Here is a 17,118-nt window from a genome sequence, read left to right as displayed (position 1 = left end):
TGATAATTATTGCTAATATTGCTAATAACTGTAAGTCACTTCAGAAATGCATCAGCTAAGTGTAATATACCGGTAGTTTCCAAAGACAAAGTAGTGTCAAAAAATATTTGAGTGTTTTAAATAAACCATTCAGTTGAAGTTTCAGGGTGCAGACTTCTTCTTTTGACCTGCACCTGGCCTCAGAGAGGTGGGGGATGTGCCACATGTACAGCTACGTGATCTGTCAAAGACAAATGTCAGTGTTTCCCAAAGACCAAGTAGCAGGTTGTGATGCTACAGGCAAAACACATTGGGCCATGCAGCATTAGGCATGCACTCCCACTGACATCCATGTGCCACTGTTGATCAATTTGTTGCCGCGGTGGCGTAGTGGTTAAGGAGATGGGCTTTAGATCAGAGGATTGTAGGTTCAAATCCCACCCTTACCACTCCCCACCACACTCAATGGCTGAGCAAGGCGCCTAACCCCACACTGCTCCAGGGACTGTAACCAATACCTTGTACTTAAAAAATAAGTGTAAGTGTCGCTTTGAATAAAAAAAAGATCAGCTAGTGTTATGTAATGTAATGTTGCGCTCTGGTGATGCGCCACAGAAGAGTCTACTGTATGTATGTGAAACACTGAGTGTACCTAACAGTGGCGGAACAATTGCAGACAGGGCCCCTAGGCAAGACACTGATAGGGCCCCCCATACGGCCTGCCAAGTTCATAATAGGGCCCCACCACCAATCAGGGCCGCTGACAGCTTTGGCTGGGCCCGGGACAAAAATCTCTGATTGGGCCCCCCTTCCACCGACACAGACAATCCCCCCCCCCCGTTTATTTCAGGGACAATGAAGGCAAATATCTATAAGTCATTGTTTGAATGCAAATAAAGCATCTTTCTTCCCTAAATCAACACATTTTGAAGTGACCCTATAATAATTAATCCCAACGTCATGGGGCCCCCCTAGTCCAGGGCCCGGGACAAAAAGCCTGGTTGCCCCCCCCTGTCGGCGGGCCTGCCACCAATACAGGAGGGCCCCGGGGCAAATGCCATGCTCGCCCTCCCCTATCACTCTGCCCCAGTTACCTAAGCATTTTCCTTCTTCCTCCCCTCCAGCTCCTCTCAGCCTGTGGACTACCCCGACTGGTGTGAGGTCATCAAGAAGCCGGACTCCTGCATCAGCGTGGCTGTGATGAGAGCCAATCACAAGCTTCCCTGCCTGTACGGGAAATGGGGGAGGCTGCGCCCCGAGACCTGGAAGCAGGACAACGACCCCCTGTTCTAATGGTTCCATCTCTGCAACTCGGCAACCTGTTGAAGCCCCTACTGCACTGCACTGCACTGTACTGCACTGTATTGTACTGTAGTGTGCTAAAGTGCGATGCAGTGCATTGCAAAGCGGACATTTTGTGTGATTTTCTTTTCTTGTGTGTGTGTGTGTGAGCAAGAGACTTGAAAGTGGTTCCCTGCTGATGAAAAAGTAAAAATCTGAACAGACAATTACAGCTTTCTGTATGTCATAGGCCTATTATTTATTGTTTAAAAAAATGTTTTCAGTTTAATAATTCATACATAAATTATTATGAAAAAAACGTGTCTGAATTAAATGATTGAAAAAAATAAAAAGTTGCTTTAGTTACAGAAAAATCTTTTGGGTTTTTTCTCTTTTGCTTTTGTTTTGTGGGAGGAAGCAGCCATGATTAACAGGGCTTTTCCCAAACATTTTTTGTAGGACCAGAAAATCCCAGATAGCCTCCAGACTATTAGCCTAGATTAAAACAGAATCTTTGGTAGCCTTGCCTTGGCTTGTTACTAAATTGCATCCGCATCATTTTGGGATAGGCTACACTGTAGGCCTAAATGTTGCAATTCTAGAGCTCAATATTCTATAATCTCCCTCAACACTGGTTACTTTTAGCAGTCCAGCACAGTTTGCACTCAGTAGTCCAAAAAGCCTTGGCTGTCAAAGACGCCTGCGAGACAGACCTCATTTAGTTAGGCTATATGGCAGCTTTAGGCAAAACGACGTGAAGGAATTCATAGAAGTGCAATAAGGGGGGAAACATTGTGATCAAAACAGGTATATTGGCGGAATACCACTGCCAGTAGTCACATGAACTGTTTTGTATCACGTGTCAATATTCAGGTTTCAGGAAACTTTTCCCCTCAGCGAACAAAAACACCAGCCTTTGCTTGCTCGCTATTGGTCAGTATCATATGCAGTTTCATTGCGATAGGACATGACTCACTGTCATTTACTTGTTGGCCAACGCGCCACGCCCCCTTCTTTAACCTGGTTAGAGTAATTGATATCTTCTGTGAAGTGGAAGTTTTCTAAGGGACATTTTCTAACTCAAACAAACCAAACGTAACGAAACCTATGTGACCAGATATCAGAGCAACTCTGAGGTGAGTTGACAACTTTGATAAACTATCTCCGAGCCTTGAGGAAAGCCCGAAGCTCCCTCTCGATGAGGCTAACATAACATTTCAGTCAAATTTGTCTCAGGTGTCAGTTAACGTCAGTGAACGTCAGTGAGTTTCAGCTTCTTTATGTCACCTTTTTTGTGTTTGTGCGCGGTTGATTGTCTTGCGCGAATAGCAAACGTATTCTCTTCTGTTCAAGTATTTGAGACGGGGACTTGTGTACAGCTTCCTTGCCCAAGGCAGTGTCACAGAGGAGTTGCTGAAACACCATGTAAATTTAGCCTGCAACATGATCTGCTCGGCAATTACATTATTTACTGAAAGGGAAACGGACGCTGCACACAGTTGCTCTTGCCTTAAGTTTACATACTTTCAAGCAAAGAAGTGGCAAGTTGATTGAAATAATTTGTCCCTCTAGGCTTGCATAGCGCAGTAGGTTTGTATAGGCTACAGTCTCGTCCTATGGCTGAGTCTGATTTGACACCAAATAGAATGTAGAACTTCTAGTGGTTATTGTAACCGCAAGGACCAGCCAATATACATTGTATACAGGGCTCTAAATGAACACCAGTCAACCGGCTAAATGCTGATGAATTTTCAATTTGGCTAGTAGAAAAGAACAACTTATAGCCACTTTGACCCATGAGTGTGTGTTTGGCTAGTAAGATTAACATCAACTTACATTTTGGCTGGTGATGGGAAACAAGTTCATTTAGAGCACTGATTGTATGAGATTCGCTAGAAATGAGGTGGCCTAGATTCCGCAAGATTGGGCAGTGGTGCCCTATCCTTTCTCCAATCTGGACCACCTCACACTGAAGCGATTAAAAGGTCACGTTACTCTGAGAGTGTGGCCCTGTGGCCCCCTGACCTGTCTAATAGTGAAAGTGTCTTGGGGGAAGTGGGAAGGCTTGAGGACTCTAGGGCTGCTTATAAGAAATGGTAATTCGCACGCTATGTACAGTAGGCCACTTCTGGATTAGGCTAAATTTATATGGGGCAGTCCTCAAGAAAGCTGACTGTAGCCTACTTTGAAAAAGTATATATTTTTTGGAGGGCTTTCGGGGGTTTTATTTTTATGCAATGGGACAGTCCAGACAGACAGGAAGCAAGTGGTGAGAGAGAGACATTGTAGGGTCGGCAAAGGACCCGGGCCGATCTTGAATCCGGGGCTCCGGGGTAGCAGTGCAGTGCCCTACCACCTGAGCCCCGGCAGGGCCCCGTCTGTTCTTTCTGCTCAAACTGACTGACTGACAAACTCTTTAAAGTTCAATGTTGTTTTAAAGTCAAAATAGGTTATTAGTTAAAGCCACACTTTCTGATTTGTTTTTTTTCAGGATGGACACCAAAACGCCCTCCAGACATCAGCTGGATGTCACAGACCGTTATTTCCTTCCTCTGATTTAGTCATGTAAGAGGTCATGATGGACGTGCAAGTAGTGATAGGCACACAAGAGGAAGAGGCTGCAGTAGCACCTGCATACATATTAATCGATAAACAGAGGCCTTCCTAGACACACACACACACACACACACACACACACACACACACACACACACACACACACACACACACACACACACACACACACACACACACACACACACACACACACACACACACAGATCGACTGCTAAGGTTATTGAGTGCGTGACCTCAAGTCAAGATGGATTGTGGGGAGACTGTTCTGTGTGGAGGGGGGGAGCAAGAGCTCGATCCCGACATTGTGAGCGAAGAGGCGGGAAAGCTCTACTCAGAGCTCCAGGTAAATCCATAGGTGTTCACACTACACTGTAAAAAAAAAAAATCCACATTAGCTCCAAATGACTTCAAAACCGTCTTGTAAGTTGTGTGAAGCTTTGAATTGCAACTTTGTGTTCAAAGAACACACACATAACACCACACAATTTACAATACAGATTGAGATTAACTTGGAATTCTGAGGCATCTGATAAATTTATGATGTCAAGTTATCACCCGGTGAGCAGACGGTACGTCTTCTGATTGGCTGAGCAGGTGTCCTTTATTCCCCTGTAGCAGGACAGCTATGATGTCATGCGGGCGTGCGGGCGTCCAAGTTGCTTCTTTTCTAACTTTCTGGCAAAGTGCCGTTACTAGTTCTATCGCATCTGGTTGTCTAGTCAAGACCGTGTCGTTAGTTCTATCGCATCTGGTTGTCTAGTCAAGACCCCGTTACTAATTCTATCGCATCTGGTTGTCAAGTCAAAAACCCAGTCGTCAATTCTATCGCATTTGGTTGTCAAGTCACCCAAACGTTCTGCGCGTGTCCTTACATGCCTCCAATAGAGGCGCGTCTCACTAGATTAGGAAGTGGTGCCCATAGCAACGTACCAAGCGCAGTGGTTAATCTACTTTCTCACGAAGCCTTAGATCAACATATTAATAAATTAATACTTAAATGCTGGTAACCTGGTGATAAGCGGAATAGCGGCCTTCGAGGTGTCCCGATATCAAGGGAAAATGGACTTGGCGAAGCGAACAGCCCTTCGGCTGCGCCGTCGGGCTGTTAGAAAACTCCCCCTTGTCCATTATTTCCCTTGATATCGGGACACCTCGTCGGCCGCTATTCCATACTTAAACCATGCTGTTGCCATTGCAGTTCATAGCAGCATCATGACTTATCACTGATATATTTTTTTACAATGTAGTATTTATTTAGTTATTGCAATTTTAATAGCCACTTACACAAACACTGAAACAGCAAAAATAAAGTGTGCAACACCAGGCTCCTTTTCAATACTATAATGTTTCTGGGCAGCATGCCCTTCATTATATGGTGTTGTGGACTTTATTATTTTTGTTGTATCGGTTTACTTTGCTAGTCCAGCACCCATTTGATACATAGTATGTGCTTGTTTTCTTGGTTCAACATACCACATGCAATTCAAGACATTCAAATCTACAGTGGGGCAATGCAGCGTTTGCTTTCACAACAACAAGGCTGGAAAGGAAAGTTTTGATGAGTTGAGTTCACTTTATGTATTGTAAATGAATTCATGCTTCAGATGATCAATTACATTGCATGTGTATGGATAGTTCATACTGTACAGTAACAACCAAGGCTGTGAATTAACTTTGTTATTGTTAATCTTACTAGCCAAAATGTCACTCACTAATGGGTCAAAGTGGCTAGTGAGTTTTCTTTTCTACCAGCCAAACTGATATTTCACCAGCGCTTGGCTGGTTGGCCGGTTGGCTGGTGTTCATGTAGAGCCCTGGTTATAACAAAAAAGGCATTCTCGTCTAATCTTCTCTTCATACAGTATAGGCTGCCCACGGTGCTTACAGTACATTAGAAATCCTCTTTATCTCAAACTTGCTTTTTACACACGGCTGCTATGCTGCTGAACTTCCTCTTTTTTATTTATAAAGACGTTGTTAATCTCATTTCCTTTTGCCTGCCTGCCTGCCTGCCTGCCTGCCTGCCTGCCTGCCTGCCTGCCTGCCTGCCTGCCTGCCTGCCTGCCTGCCTGCCTGCCTGTGTATCTCGTAGTTGGCCCACCCTGGTCTCTCTGCCTCAGGCAGTACTTGTGAAACATGTGCAGTACTTGCTGCTGCCTGACTCTCTGTCACCTTTCAACTTTGACCTTTCACCTCCCACATTTCCCTGGTTACTCCATCTCTCCCTCTTCAAGGCTGTGTTGTAGAGACCCATGTACAGTAGTATGGTTTTTATTTTCCATATGCCCATCCCTGCTTTCTCCCGCTCCATGTCTCACCTCTCCACCTGTCCTTCCCTCTCCCCCAGGCAGTGTTGTCAGTGTTTTCCCATATATAGACCATTGGGCATCGCAGCACCATAGAAAATAAAAGAAAACAATCCCCACAAAATGATTCTGCTTCATTTTCCCCTTCAAGTGAGATAGATAGATAGATAGATAGATAGATGGATAGATAGATAGATAGATGGATAGATGGATAGATAGATAGATAGATAGATAGATAGATAGATAGATAGATAGATAGAAGGATATTGGCCCTGCCGTGGCCTAATGGTAGGGCACTGGGTTACTACGCCAGTGACCCGGGTTCAATTCCGGCCTCGGTCATATGCCGATCCCTCGCAGTCCCTCTCTCCCCACTCATTTCCTGTCTGTCCTTCCCTACTGTCCTGTTAAGAATGAAGGCCAAAAGCCCCCCAAAAATACAAAAAAGAGAGGATAGTATTTGGACACTTTTGCAGGTGAGGATATGGGTCCTGGAGGCTCTGGTTGGCTGCGTTCCTCTCTTCCTCCTCCTGTTCTCTCTCTCCCCCGCATCCCTCATGTCTCATCTGTTCTGCCTCTCGTTGTTGCCCCATTACTCACAGTCCTCTACATAGAAAGATGCATGCTAAAGCCCCTTAACGCAGATCCTCTGTTATAACTTGGTAATGACCAAGTCTTAATCAATTACCTAAGGCTCCTTGCATTGTCATAGCAATGTTGTTTCAGCAAAGAGTATATAGGCCTGTCAATGGGCCCATCTCCAGTAAGGGGCTATCTATTGACTATGTACCCCCCCCTGATGATGCTTACCTGGCCCTCTCCCAGCCTACTGCTCACCTGGCCCTCTCCCACCCTACTGTTTATGTGGCCCTCTCCCAGCCTGCTTCTCCTTCTCTCAGGCGTGGCGGAGTCGCGTTCTGGTGATGGTGTGGGTCCTGGAGGCCAGCTGCCTCCATTTCATCTCATCACCTGCCAACCAACCAACCAGTCCCTCTCTCAAACCGATTTGTCTCCTTATCTTACAGCTCGCTCTCTCTCTCTCTCTCTCTCTCTCTCTCTCTCTCTCTCTCTCTCTCTCTCTCTCTCTCTCTCTCTCTCTGTCTCTCTCTCTCTCTCTCTCCACAGTCCGTGGTGGAGACCCATGGGGCGGGCGTGGTGGAGTCGCTGGTGCCGGTGATGGTGTGGGTTCTGGAGGGTCTGGCCAGCTGCCGGGCCCAGCTGCGGGAGCGCGAGGAGGAGGCGGAGAGGGAGAAGGTGGAGCGGGACGAGCTGATGGACCGCTACCAGAGCGAGAGGAACCTGCGCAGGGAGAGCCAGGAGGTGAGGGGGCATCATCATCATCATCATCATCATCATCATCACCACCATTACTGTATTATTATTTCGTTGTGTGCAGAGAGCACTGTATTCATTAGCCAGGCCGTGCTCTCCTAGTCACGCAACACCTTCAGCGTTGCTTCTAGTCAGGCCTGGAGCAATACAAATATTGTTTCTGAGCTCAGGAAAAATCGGGAACGCCTCCCACTTTGTCAGGAAGCAAACAACCAGTAGCAAACAAAGGGAGGCAGGTCAACCATGCCGTTTGGGAACTGTTCATTCTTATGCTCTTGGTCAGACCAAGTCTTGAAGAGATTTGAAAGTCGATGATAATCAGGCTAGTGTGCACTGAAGTGCTGTGAGTTGCAACACGATGACAACAGAGCTTCTCAGATGGGTTTTGCGTCATCTGAATGGATGAATGAATTTGATTGGTAGGGAGAGCCAGGAAGTGAGAGGGCAGACTTTTGGCATTGGCGTCATTGTTGTCATTATCCATTACCCATGGATGGGTTGATGTGTGGATGGTTTTATTTTTTTTCGATAGTTTGAGGGAGAGCCGATAGTAGTTTTAGGTGAGGGGACCTTTTCGGAACCACCACCATCATCATCATCATCATCATCATCATCGATATGAATGAATGAATGAATGAATGAATGAATGAATGAATGAATGAATGAATGGACTTATCTTAAAACGTTTTTATGTCTGTCTAAGCAACAATATTTCAATTCATTCAAACACACCAATGCAGAGACTTTGGAGTCAAACAAGTCATCACAGTGGGTCCTGCCGTGGCCTAAGCGGTGGGGTACGGGGTTGCTGCGCTGGCGACCTGGGTTCGATTCCGGCCCAGGTCGTTTGCCGATCCTTCCCTGTCTTTCTTGTCTTTCCTCCACTGTCCTCTAAAAATATAAAGTCAAAAAAGCCATAGAAAAAAACAAAAAAAACAAAAAATTACAAAAAAAAAACCAAGTCATCACAGTGGTATTTGTTATTAGATTTATGTTTTTTTTCTAATGCTATACCAGCAAGCAAGACAGGGTAAAGACTCAATCCCTAGCCCAGGAAGAATAATAGTGTCACACACATTAAATACTTTTTTTTGCTTTGACTTGTTTCTGGATATCACACTACTATTTGTATGGAGGTTGCTTTGTATGATTACTGTTCTGTAGTATGTGAAGTGAACACTTACTTTTGACACAACCATTGACCCCTTACACTAGTGTTAACACGTTGTCATTAACGTCTGAAATGAATTTAAATGGAAAGGACAGCATACTTTCCTCATGACTGCCAAAAGGACATGGATTAAAGAAGAAATGGAAGGATACAATTGTATTTGGTTAATTTATTATTGTGGCTGCTGTTTTTGCAGAGAAATTAAGGGAGGGAGGGGGAGAGAGCAAGAAAGTAGGAGAGAAGGAAAATGCCATCGCGTGTAAGCAGATTAATGAGATGGATGCCATGACTCCCAGATTAAGAACAAATTATTCAAGAAAAAAAAAACAATTAAAATAGAAAAAAACGAAGCAACACCCCCACCCCCCCAAACAAAACAAAACAAAACAAAAAGAACCCAAATGGGCAGTATCTTCAGATTTATGAAGAAAAAAAGAATTACGTAATATTTATAGCTAATTGGTCCACCCAAGTGTGTGTGTGTGTGTGTGTGTGTGTGTGTGTGTGTGTGTGTGTGTGTGTGTGTGTGTGTGTGTGTGTGTGTGTGTGTGTGTGTGTGTGTGTGTGTGTGTGTGTGTGTGTGTGTGTGTGTGTGTGTGTGTGTGTGGCGTTCTTGGAAGTCAGACGGTGGCAGTCATCTTTGGCCTCTGGATGTTTTTGCGTTTTCCACACGATAGACTCCGTTTCTCAGTTGTCAGATGCCTTTACTGCACAGCTCACTAGGCAGTCAACGTGAATGTCAGGGCTGGAATATTGTGCACTTCCGCCATTAAGCTACATTACATTTAGGAGACATTTGTATCCAAAGCGATGTACAGAAGAGGATGATGGAACCAGGAAATATGTGTAGGCATGTGATGTCGCATGAAATGTCAAATGGTAACAGCATGCGTTGGAGTTACATAAACAGTGCTCATGGCGGATAGTTTTAAATTACTTTCAGGCAAAAAAAGAAAACGTACTTATGAAGTATTTACAGTAACCATTAGGTATTTACGGTTATAGATGTTATCTTTAATTTAAAAAAAAAAGGATCACCTCTGACCAGATTTTCAAATTGATCGATTTACAGTGCAACTGTACTTAAAATATAATTTTATTTGGATGGGATGGTAATCGTTCTTTCTTCGTTGAGACATGGACACTTGCTAGAACTGAACTAGCCCTGTGCTGGGTCTTATAAAAATGGGCCTTTTCACCTGACCTGACCAGACACCTTCGATTCAATGCATTTGAATTAGAGTTGTGCAATATATCGAATTTATATCGTGATATCAATATTGCTGTCAAATAATATCAAATTTCATAATATCGAGTCGAAACAATAATTTTGTAATTTGTCTACACTGCCAAAAGGTATGTTATGCGAAACGGAATACATTCCCCTTCACATGAGCCATTGCGAGCACAGAGCAGACTTCCTACCCACCACTATTCTCAAGGCCCCTCCACTCACACTGTTGAATGGAGGGAAGATTGTGAATTGTTTAGTACAATTATTTGTCTTTAAAAGAAATATTGTCTAAAAAATTGTGATATCAATATTGACTGAAATAATTGTGATATTATTTTTTCTCATAATCGAGCAGCAATGCATTGAGTTGTTGCCTTCGGTGGCATGGACAGATATAGCACAAACGCATCATGGATTTTCTGCCAGAAACCGGTAACTTAGGCTCCGTACAAAACGAGGAAGGCAGCTGTCCTTCCAGTGAGCTAACTGGACATCAATCCATCAAGTCTGATTCGAAACGAAAAATTGCTTTATATCCTCCCTTGGCAGTTCACTGCAATTGTGGGCGTAACAGTGATATTTGAGGGCAACATCAGATGCTGACTTGGTGCAGCCTTGTACCCAAAATGCTGTGCGCCACCTCCCTCTCAATAGGTTACCTGAAAACAAACATGGCTACCACCTAAGCTACTACCTTTTAATGCTCTTTATTCTGACACTTATGTTATGTACGTAGATATTGAGAATCAAAGGGATAAATCAACATTGTAGTATCTAAATATGTGGTCGCTAGATCTATTTATAGCCTATTTTACGATTCCGCTGTCTGGCGATCATTCACTGCTCAAATAGTATGCTTAAGCTAAGCACTAACGTAACGTAACTCCCGCCATAGAATCGCCATAGCATGAAATGCGTAGGGCAGCGCACTCGTTAGTGCTGTTCGTAATGGCTGCCTCATCAGCTAACTTCACCTATCTAATCAGAGACCTGTTTATGTAGGAGGGCAGTCATCGAGTCACTACATTCCGTTTCAAATTGTTCCCTAGTCGTTGCTTCGGTTAAAAAAACTTGTTTGGCGTCACAAAAAAGGTTAATTACACACACACACACACACACACACACACACACACACACACACACACATACACATACACACATACACACACACACACACGGGTGTGTGTGTGTGTGTGTGTGTGTGTGTGTGTGGGGGGGGGGGGGGGGGTGGCAGGTGCATTAGGGGCCATTGAGCTATTTAACACACACACACACACACACACACACACACACACACACACACACACACACACACACACACACACACACACACACACACACACACACACACACACAGCACCAACCCGTCCAAACACAAAAACATACACACAAGCACAATCTCTACCCGACAATTAGCATAAATTACAGGTCACATTCTGACCCGACGCAGAGTGACAGACCTTTCATTTGAGCCTAATATCAAAGCTCTCTGACGATTTTGAAAAATTGACATTTAAAGAGCCAAAAGTGGCAGCAATCTTGAATTTGAAGGTCAAAAATAGGTCAAATCAATAAATCTACATCATTTGTGATTTTTTTGACCCAAATAGTCTCAGAAACCATGTATTATGCAGCATTGTGCGCAAAACCATTAAAAAGTAAATTTCCAGCTTGGCTGGCAGCAGCCATTTTGGATATAGGGTTCTACAAAAATTTTCCCACATTTTTGTGAGGGGCACCCCGGCTCATTTTTTTATATAACCTTTATAGATGCCAAATCCAGTGAGAAACAAACCTTTCCTCTCCACGGTCACGGAACTTCTATAAATGACCCAACTAAGTGAGGGATAACTATGAGTTCTGCCTCATATGTAATTAAAAACGCAGGGTTCAGAAATTAAAGGTGCTGCTGCCAGAAACGTGTTCCACTTGACAGACTGAATTGTCCGATTACTACAGTATTATCATTGAAGTGACCTGTGTTGAGAGGACAGGACGACAAAACATGGCAACAATTGTACTTTTTCAATGTAGTTAAAGGTGCACTGTATAATATTTCTTACTTGTTTATCTCCAGAATTCATGCTGCCCACTGAAATATGTTACCCTTTTATGCGTAAAATATTTTTTTTATGCGTGAAAATGTTACTTGTGTTATGCATTTTGGCTCTTAAGCCATCATCAGCGTACCATGCACTGATGATGGCTTAACAGCAGAAACGCGTCTGCTTGTGGACATGGTGGTAATTTACGTACAAGTAAATAATTAGACTCAGCTTGTGAGTGCGGATTTTTACTCTTTTTAAAGCATGCCTGTTTTTGTAATTGTGCAAATAATTGTATCCCTCACTCCTTACTCTTCATAGAAATATCTGGAGTTGGACGACCAGTTTGAGCAGGAGCGGAGGGCGATGAGGGGAAGAGAGAAAGAGAGGGAGAGAAGAGAAAGAGAGCTGGAGAAGAAAGCCAGAGAACAAGCCGACCAGTGTGAGAACTCTTGACACACCAGTATCTAACACTGTCACACATCTGTGCTGTACACCATTTGCACACAAATAAACACACACATACACACACACACCCAGACATACGAACACATATACTAAATACTGTAGGTGCCAACATATTATGTTGTAAAGACTGTACATCCCATGCTTAGCATTGCTTTGTAAGTGTTGTGCTTCTGTAACCAATACCCTGCAAAAAACTAAGTCGCTTTGGACAAAAGCATCAGCTAACTGTAATGTAATGTACTGTAATGTACTGTAATGTACTGTATGTGTGTGCTATTTGCTGCAGTGATGGCCCTGGATGAGCAGAAGACCAGCCTGACCCGAGAGCTCAGCACTCTGAAACACACACATAGCAAGGTTAGCCAAGACTTGTGTGCGTGTGTGTGCGCGTGTACTCTCTTCTGATATGTCCCCCATGTGTTTTGTTCTAAAGTGCTTTGCGGATGTCTGGGAAAAAAATTATGAACGAATGTACAATGAGAGATGAGAGTATGATGGTGCTATAGAACAATAACGAATGTTAGCTCAGCTCCTTGCTTTGGGGTGTTGTAAGGCAAACACTGGGGGGAGGGGGGAGACTCACAATAATAACAAACCATTCAGTTCCTGGCAATGGGGTGAGAGAGTAGAGGAGGAGAGAGCGAGAGAGAGAGGGCATTATTGAACAATAACAAATATGAGGTGAATTCCCTGTGCTTCAGTTGATGCTGACCTACAAGGAGGCCCTGGAGAAGAGGCGGGAATCTGAGAGGGACGGCTCCCCTATGAGGTACATGGCTGCCTGTCTGTCTGCCTGCCTGTGTCTAACTGTCTCTCTGTCTGTGTACAAATGTCTGTCTTTCTCTGTCTGACGTGTCCAACTGTCTGTCTCTGTCTTAACTGTCTGTCTCTGTCTTAACTGTCTGTCTGTGTCTAACTCTCTGTCTGTCTGTGTCTAACTGTCTCTCTGTCTGTGTCTGTCTGTCAGTGTCTTACTATGTCTATCTATCTGTGTGTCTGTCTGTGCCAACTATTTGCCTGTCTCTGTCTATGTCCAACTGTCTGTCTGTGTCTAACTGTCTGTCTGTGTCTAGCTCTGTCTGTCTGTCTGTGTCTTATTGTCTGTCTGTGTCTCACTGTCTCACTCTGTGCCTCACTGTCTGTCTCTCTGCTCGTCTGTGTCTAACTGTCTGTCTGTCTCTAACTGTCTCTGTCTCTCTGTCTGCCAGTGTCTTACTATGTCTGTCTGTCTGTGTGTGTGTCTGTCTAACTCTCTGTGTCTACATGTCTGTGTCTAACTCTCTGTCTGTGTCTAACTCTGTCTGTCGATCTCAATGTCTGTATATGTCTTACTGTCTGTGTCTGTCTGTGTCTAACTGTGTCTGTCTGTGTGTCAATGCTGTCTGTGTCTGTTGTTTCTGTCCGTCTGCTCAGCTGGTTGGCTGTCTACATGCCTTGCCTGTACTGTATGTCTCCTGTCAGTTTGCAAATTTATCCAAAAATTACTGATCGGAAATGTACATGAACATTTTCAGAAAAGATAATAACTCCTAGAGTCCTAGATTACCTTATTGACTTTTGGGCAAAACCTGGTCAAGTTCGAGATCTAAGAGCAATACCTTTTTTGGCCACAACTGACTGTCAAAAATATACTCTAGTCTAGATTACTACTAATGCTAAATATCCCTATTAAGTGATACCATTACCAACACAGCTTGGCATAGAACGGTAGTAAGACCTCAGTCCTCCTGACACCCCATACAGATAGACTTCTCGCAGAGCTAATATCCCGACTTATGGCTCACTTCTTAGTAGCTTGTCTTTCGCATTCAAACTAGGTCTAGACATAGCAAGACAACTTTAGTGGCACGCAATGTTATTGTTGACATGGTGTTAAAGAAATGCTAAGTAGTTGTTTTTTTTCTGCAGCGCTGGGCAGCACTTGGCACGATGGTACAAGGGTCAAATTAACCTAATCCTGTGCTATTTGGGTTACTCTGAAAAGAATAATTGTGCTTTCTTTCCAATTGTTTTGCAGGAATCATTTCCGCTCAAAGGCTGTAGAACTTCAGCCCGTTCATGACCAGGTGAGATCCAGGCTTCCAGAACAGCTAGGCCTTTGTTATAGGATAGGTTTAGTACTAAGGTGCTGTTTCCACGTAGCAGGATATTTTTTTAGCAGGGTATTTTTTTCTCCCGTTTAGGTGTTGACGCAACATGTTGATAAAAATAAATACTCCATTGTAACAAAGTTTCAGCCCCCTAAATAGGATATTTTTAAAGCCTTCTTTTTTATATCTGGATTTTAAATATCTGCTACGTGGAAATGAATGCCAAAACCAATGTAACCAGGAGAAAAAAATATCCACATATAAAAATATCCTGCTACGTGGAAACAGCTCCTTAGTAGTGTGTTTTCAACCCATTTTCTGGGTTGTCTGCCGTGCAATAATAGGCTGCCTGTTTCCCATGGCATTTTGACGTGTGCTACGGTGTCCTTTTAGGCTGCTTCAGAATGACTGGCTGTGTGCACGCTCAATCCTGTCCTTTAAAACATGAAATAATTGTGAAACCGACTGATTAGTTGATGTTTTTCACTGTTATTACAGTATTATTTCCACCCACTAGTTTTGACTTTTGTTGAGTGTTCTTTGGCATTGTGCAAATCCTATTGTTCTTGTGCTGAAAAGCTTATTAACTGTGGGCTGTGTGCAACACTTCGTATTCAAATATGGAGCGGAAGTGTATTAGGCTATATGTGGTCGCTAGGTGTCTGAGAAAATAATTTGAGAATGCACAAAATGGCAAGTAAAAGATGAGAAAAGCCAGATGTCGCTTTGAAATTGGTTATGGAATGCCAGCGTACACCACTTAAAAAAAAAAAGTGTACAGTAATAGTAATAATACAGTAATAATTGTTTTTTTTCTCACACGGTAGAATGAACCGAAACCTGAAGCACCTGTCATTCCCGTCATTAAAGAGCCACCTGCGAGCAGGGAAGACAAGCCGATTGCAGATGGCAAGATGGAGCAGCCGATCACCGATATTAAGATGCAGCCTGTGGCTGATCCCAAGGTGGAGGCTATCACTGACCTCTCTGACCCCTCCTTCATTAATGACATCATCAGCTCCACGCCGGAACTCAGCCAGCTGGCACACTATGTGGGGTCAAGGTGAAACACGCACACGCACACTTACACACATGCACACACACACACATGCACACACACAGTCAGCTCTCCTCAACACATAATTTACACACACAAGCTGCTTGCATTCATGCACTCCATAGTATATCTAGTCAATCAGTTACTTTCTATGTAAACTCAGCAGGAATGTAGGGTATCGGCACATTTTTGGAGCCACAGCCACAGTCACAAGAAAGTCTGGTCAAAGCTGAAATTGTTTTTCTACAGCCCTTTCAAAAACACATTTCTGTGATACTGTACATGTGAGTCCATCAGAGGGCATGTCTAGGCAGGCCTGAGAGCCCTGAAGAAGGACGAGTAGCATGATAGTTCCTGTTGCTTCTTATCGATATTGATGTTGTTTTTTGCCAGTGTTGTGCTTTTAGGCGTTTTTTTTTCTGTTAAAGTTCTGTTAAAGGTGCACTGTGTAATATTTTTAGTAGTTTATTTCCAAAATTCATGCTGCCCATTCACACGTTTTCAGATAACTGAAAATGGCACCACCATCAATTCTCCCACTGTGTATTTATTATGCCTGGGAAAATGGTACTTTTCATACATGAAAAGGGGGATCTTCTCCATGTCTGCCATTTAGAATTTTCAGAAATAGAAATTGTAGTTGCACATTTGCTGTATTTTGGTCATACTAGTAAATATTAGTTTATTTCGTAGTAAATATTCCTGAAAAGATCAACCTTGGCGATAGGCAGCACAGTTTCAATGAGCAGCATAGCTGCAGTACCTACCCAGGGCACCATAATACACAGTGCACCTTTAAGCAGTTAACCATAGTTAAAGTAGAATTTCATATTTTTGGCATATTGAGCAAAGATTTATACCTAGATAATCAGTGTTTAATTGGTGTGAGGATTCTGTCTGTCTGTCTGTCTGGCGAGCTGTCTGTCTGTCTGTGTCTGTTGCTGTCTGTGTTTATGAATCTGTGTGCAAATGTGTGCGTGCTCACCTGTGTGTATGTGTGTTTGCAGCACGCCAGAGCCCAGCCTTGCAGAGAACCACAACACCAGTCTTGAGGAGGAAATGAGGCGGGCCCAGCGCGAGGATGATGATGATGATGAGGAGGACGAAGATGGCTATGAGGATGAGAAAGGAGCGGAGGATGAGGAGAACATGGAGAAGCACAACGGAGAGACGGGCAATGGAGGAGGAGGAGCAGGAGGAGAAAGAGAAGAGGAGGATAATGAGGTGGTGCTGGAGGATGAGGAAGAGGAGGACCTGGACGGGCTGGAGTGGGAGCTGCGGAACACAGACTCGGTCTTCTCAGAGCTGTCGGAGCTGAGCAGGGAGTACCTGGAGAGCGTGGACCAGGGGGCCAATGTCAGAGGTACAGTAGGAGGCCACACTGATCTTGTGAAAACATGGCTTCTTGCCCTTATGCCCCGTGTACACCAAGCGCAAGCCATGTGACCTGAGCGGCGGAAGTCATTGTTTCTCTATGGAGGGAAGGCGAAAAGAGCTACCAGAGCGAATTCTCCAGGAGCGAAGCAAACTGAGCGACCAGAGCGAATTTTGACTATTAAACTCAAGCTAATTGTTAAG

At 43.9% G+C, this 17,118-nt stretch overlaps 2 protein-coding genes across 2 annotated transcripts in view; both read left to right on the top strand.

Annotated features, from left to right (window-relative positions):
* msmp2 (microseminoprotein, prostate associated 2) overlaps nucleotides 1-1,304 on the top strand; it is a 9,626-nt gene extending 8,322 nt beyond the window's left edge. Inside the window, exon 4 of the mRNA XM_063199838.1 lies at nucleotides 1,104-1,304. Within this exon, the coding sequence (XP_063055908.1) occupies nucleotides 1,104-1,272 (169 nt within the window). The 3' untranslated portion in view covers nucleotides 1,273-1,304. The remainder of the gene's footprint in view (nucleotides 1-1,103) is intronic.
* Nucleotides 1,305-2,270: 966 nt separating this feature from the next.
* Nucleotides 2,271-17,118, top strand: part of si:dkey-17m8.1 (C-Jun-amino-terminal kinase-interacting protein 4) — a 42,320-nt gene continuing 27,472 nt past the window's right edge. Inside the window, exons 1-9 of the mRNA XM_063198916.1 lie at nucleotides 2,271-2,396; nucleotides 3,752-4,180; nucleotides 7,269-7,463; nucleotides 12,247-12,367; nucleotides 12,680-12,750; nucleotides 13,095-13,162; nucleotides 14,411-14,459; nucleotides 15,311-15,546; nucleotides 16,548-16,903. Of these exons, the coding sequence (XP_063054986.1) occupies nucleotides 4,082-4,180; nucleotides 7,269-7,463; nucleotides 12,247-12,367; nucleotides 12,680-12,750; nucleotides 13,095-13,162; nucleotides 14,411-14,459; nucleotides 15,311-15,546; nucleotides 16,548-16,903 (1,195 nt within the window). The 5' untranslated portion in view covers nucleotides 2,271-2,396; nucleotides 3,752-4,081. The remainder of the gene's footprint in view (nucleotides 2,397-3,751; nucleotides 4,181-7,268; nucleotides 7,464-12,246; nucleotides 12,368-12,679; nucleotides 12,751-13,094; nucleotides 13,163-14,410; nucleotides 14,460-15,310; nucleotides 15,547-16,547; nucleotides 16,904-17,118) is intronic.

This window comes from Engraulis encrasicolus, chromosome 5 (genome assembly GCF_034702125.1).
Source record: "Engraulis encrasicolus isolate BLACKSEA-1 chromosome 5, IST_EnEncr_1.0, whole genome shotgun sequence".
Taxonomy (NCBI): domain Eukaryota; kingdom Metazoa; phylum Chordata; class Actinopteri; order Clupeiformes; family Engraulidae; genus Engraulis; species Engraulis encrasicolus.
The sequence above is the reverse complement of the archived record's forward strand: the minus strand, read 5'-3'. Positions and strand labels throughout refer to the sequence as shown.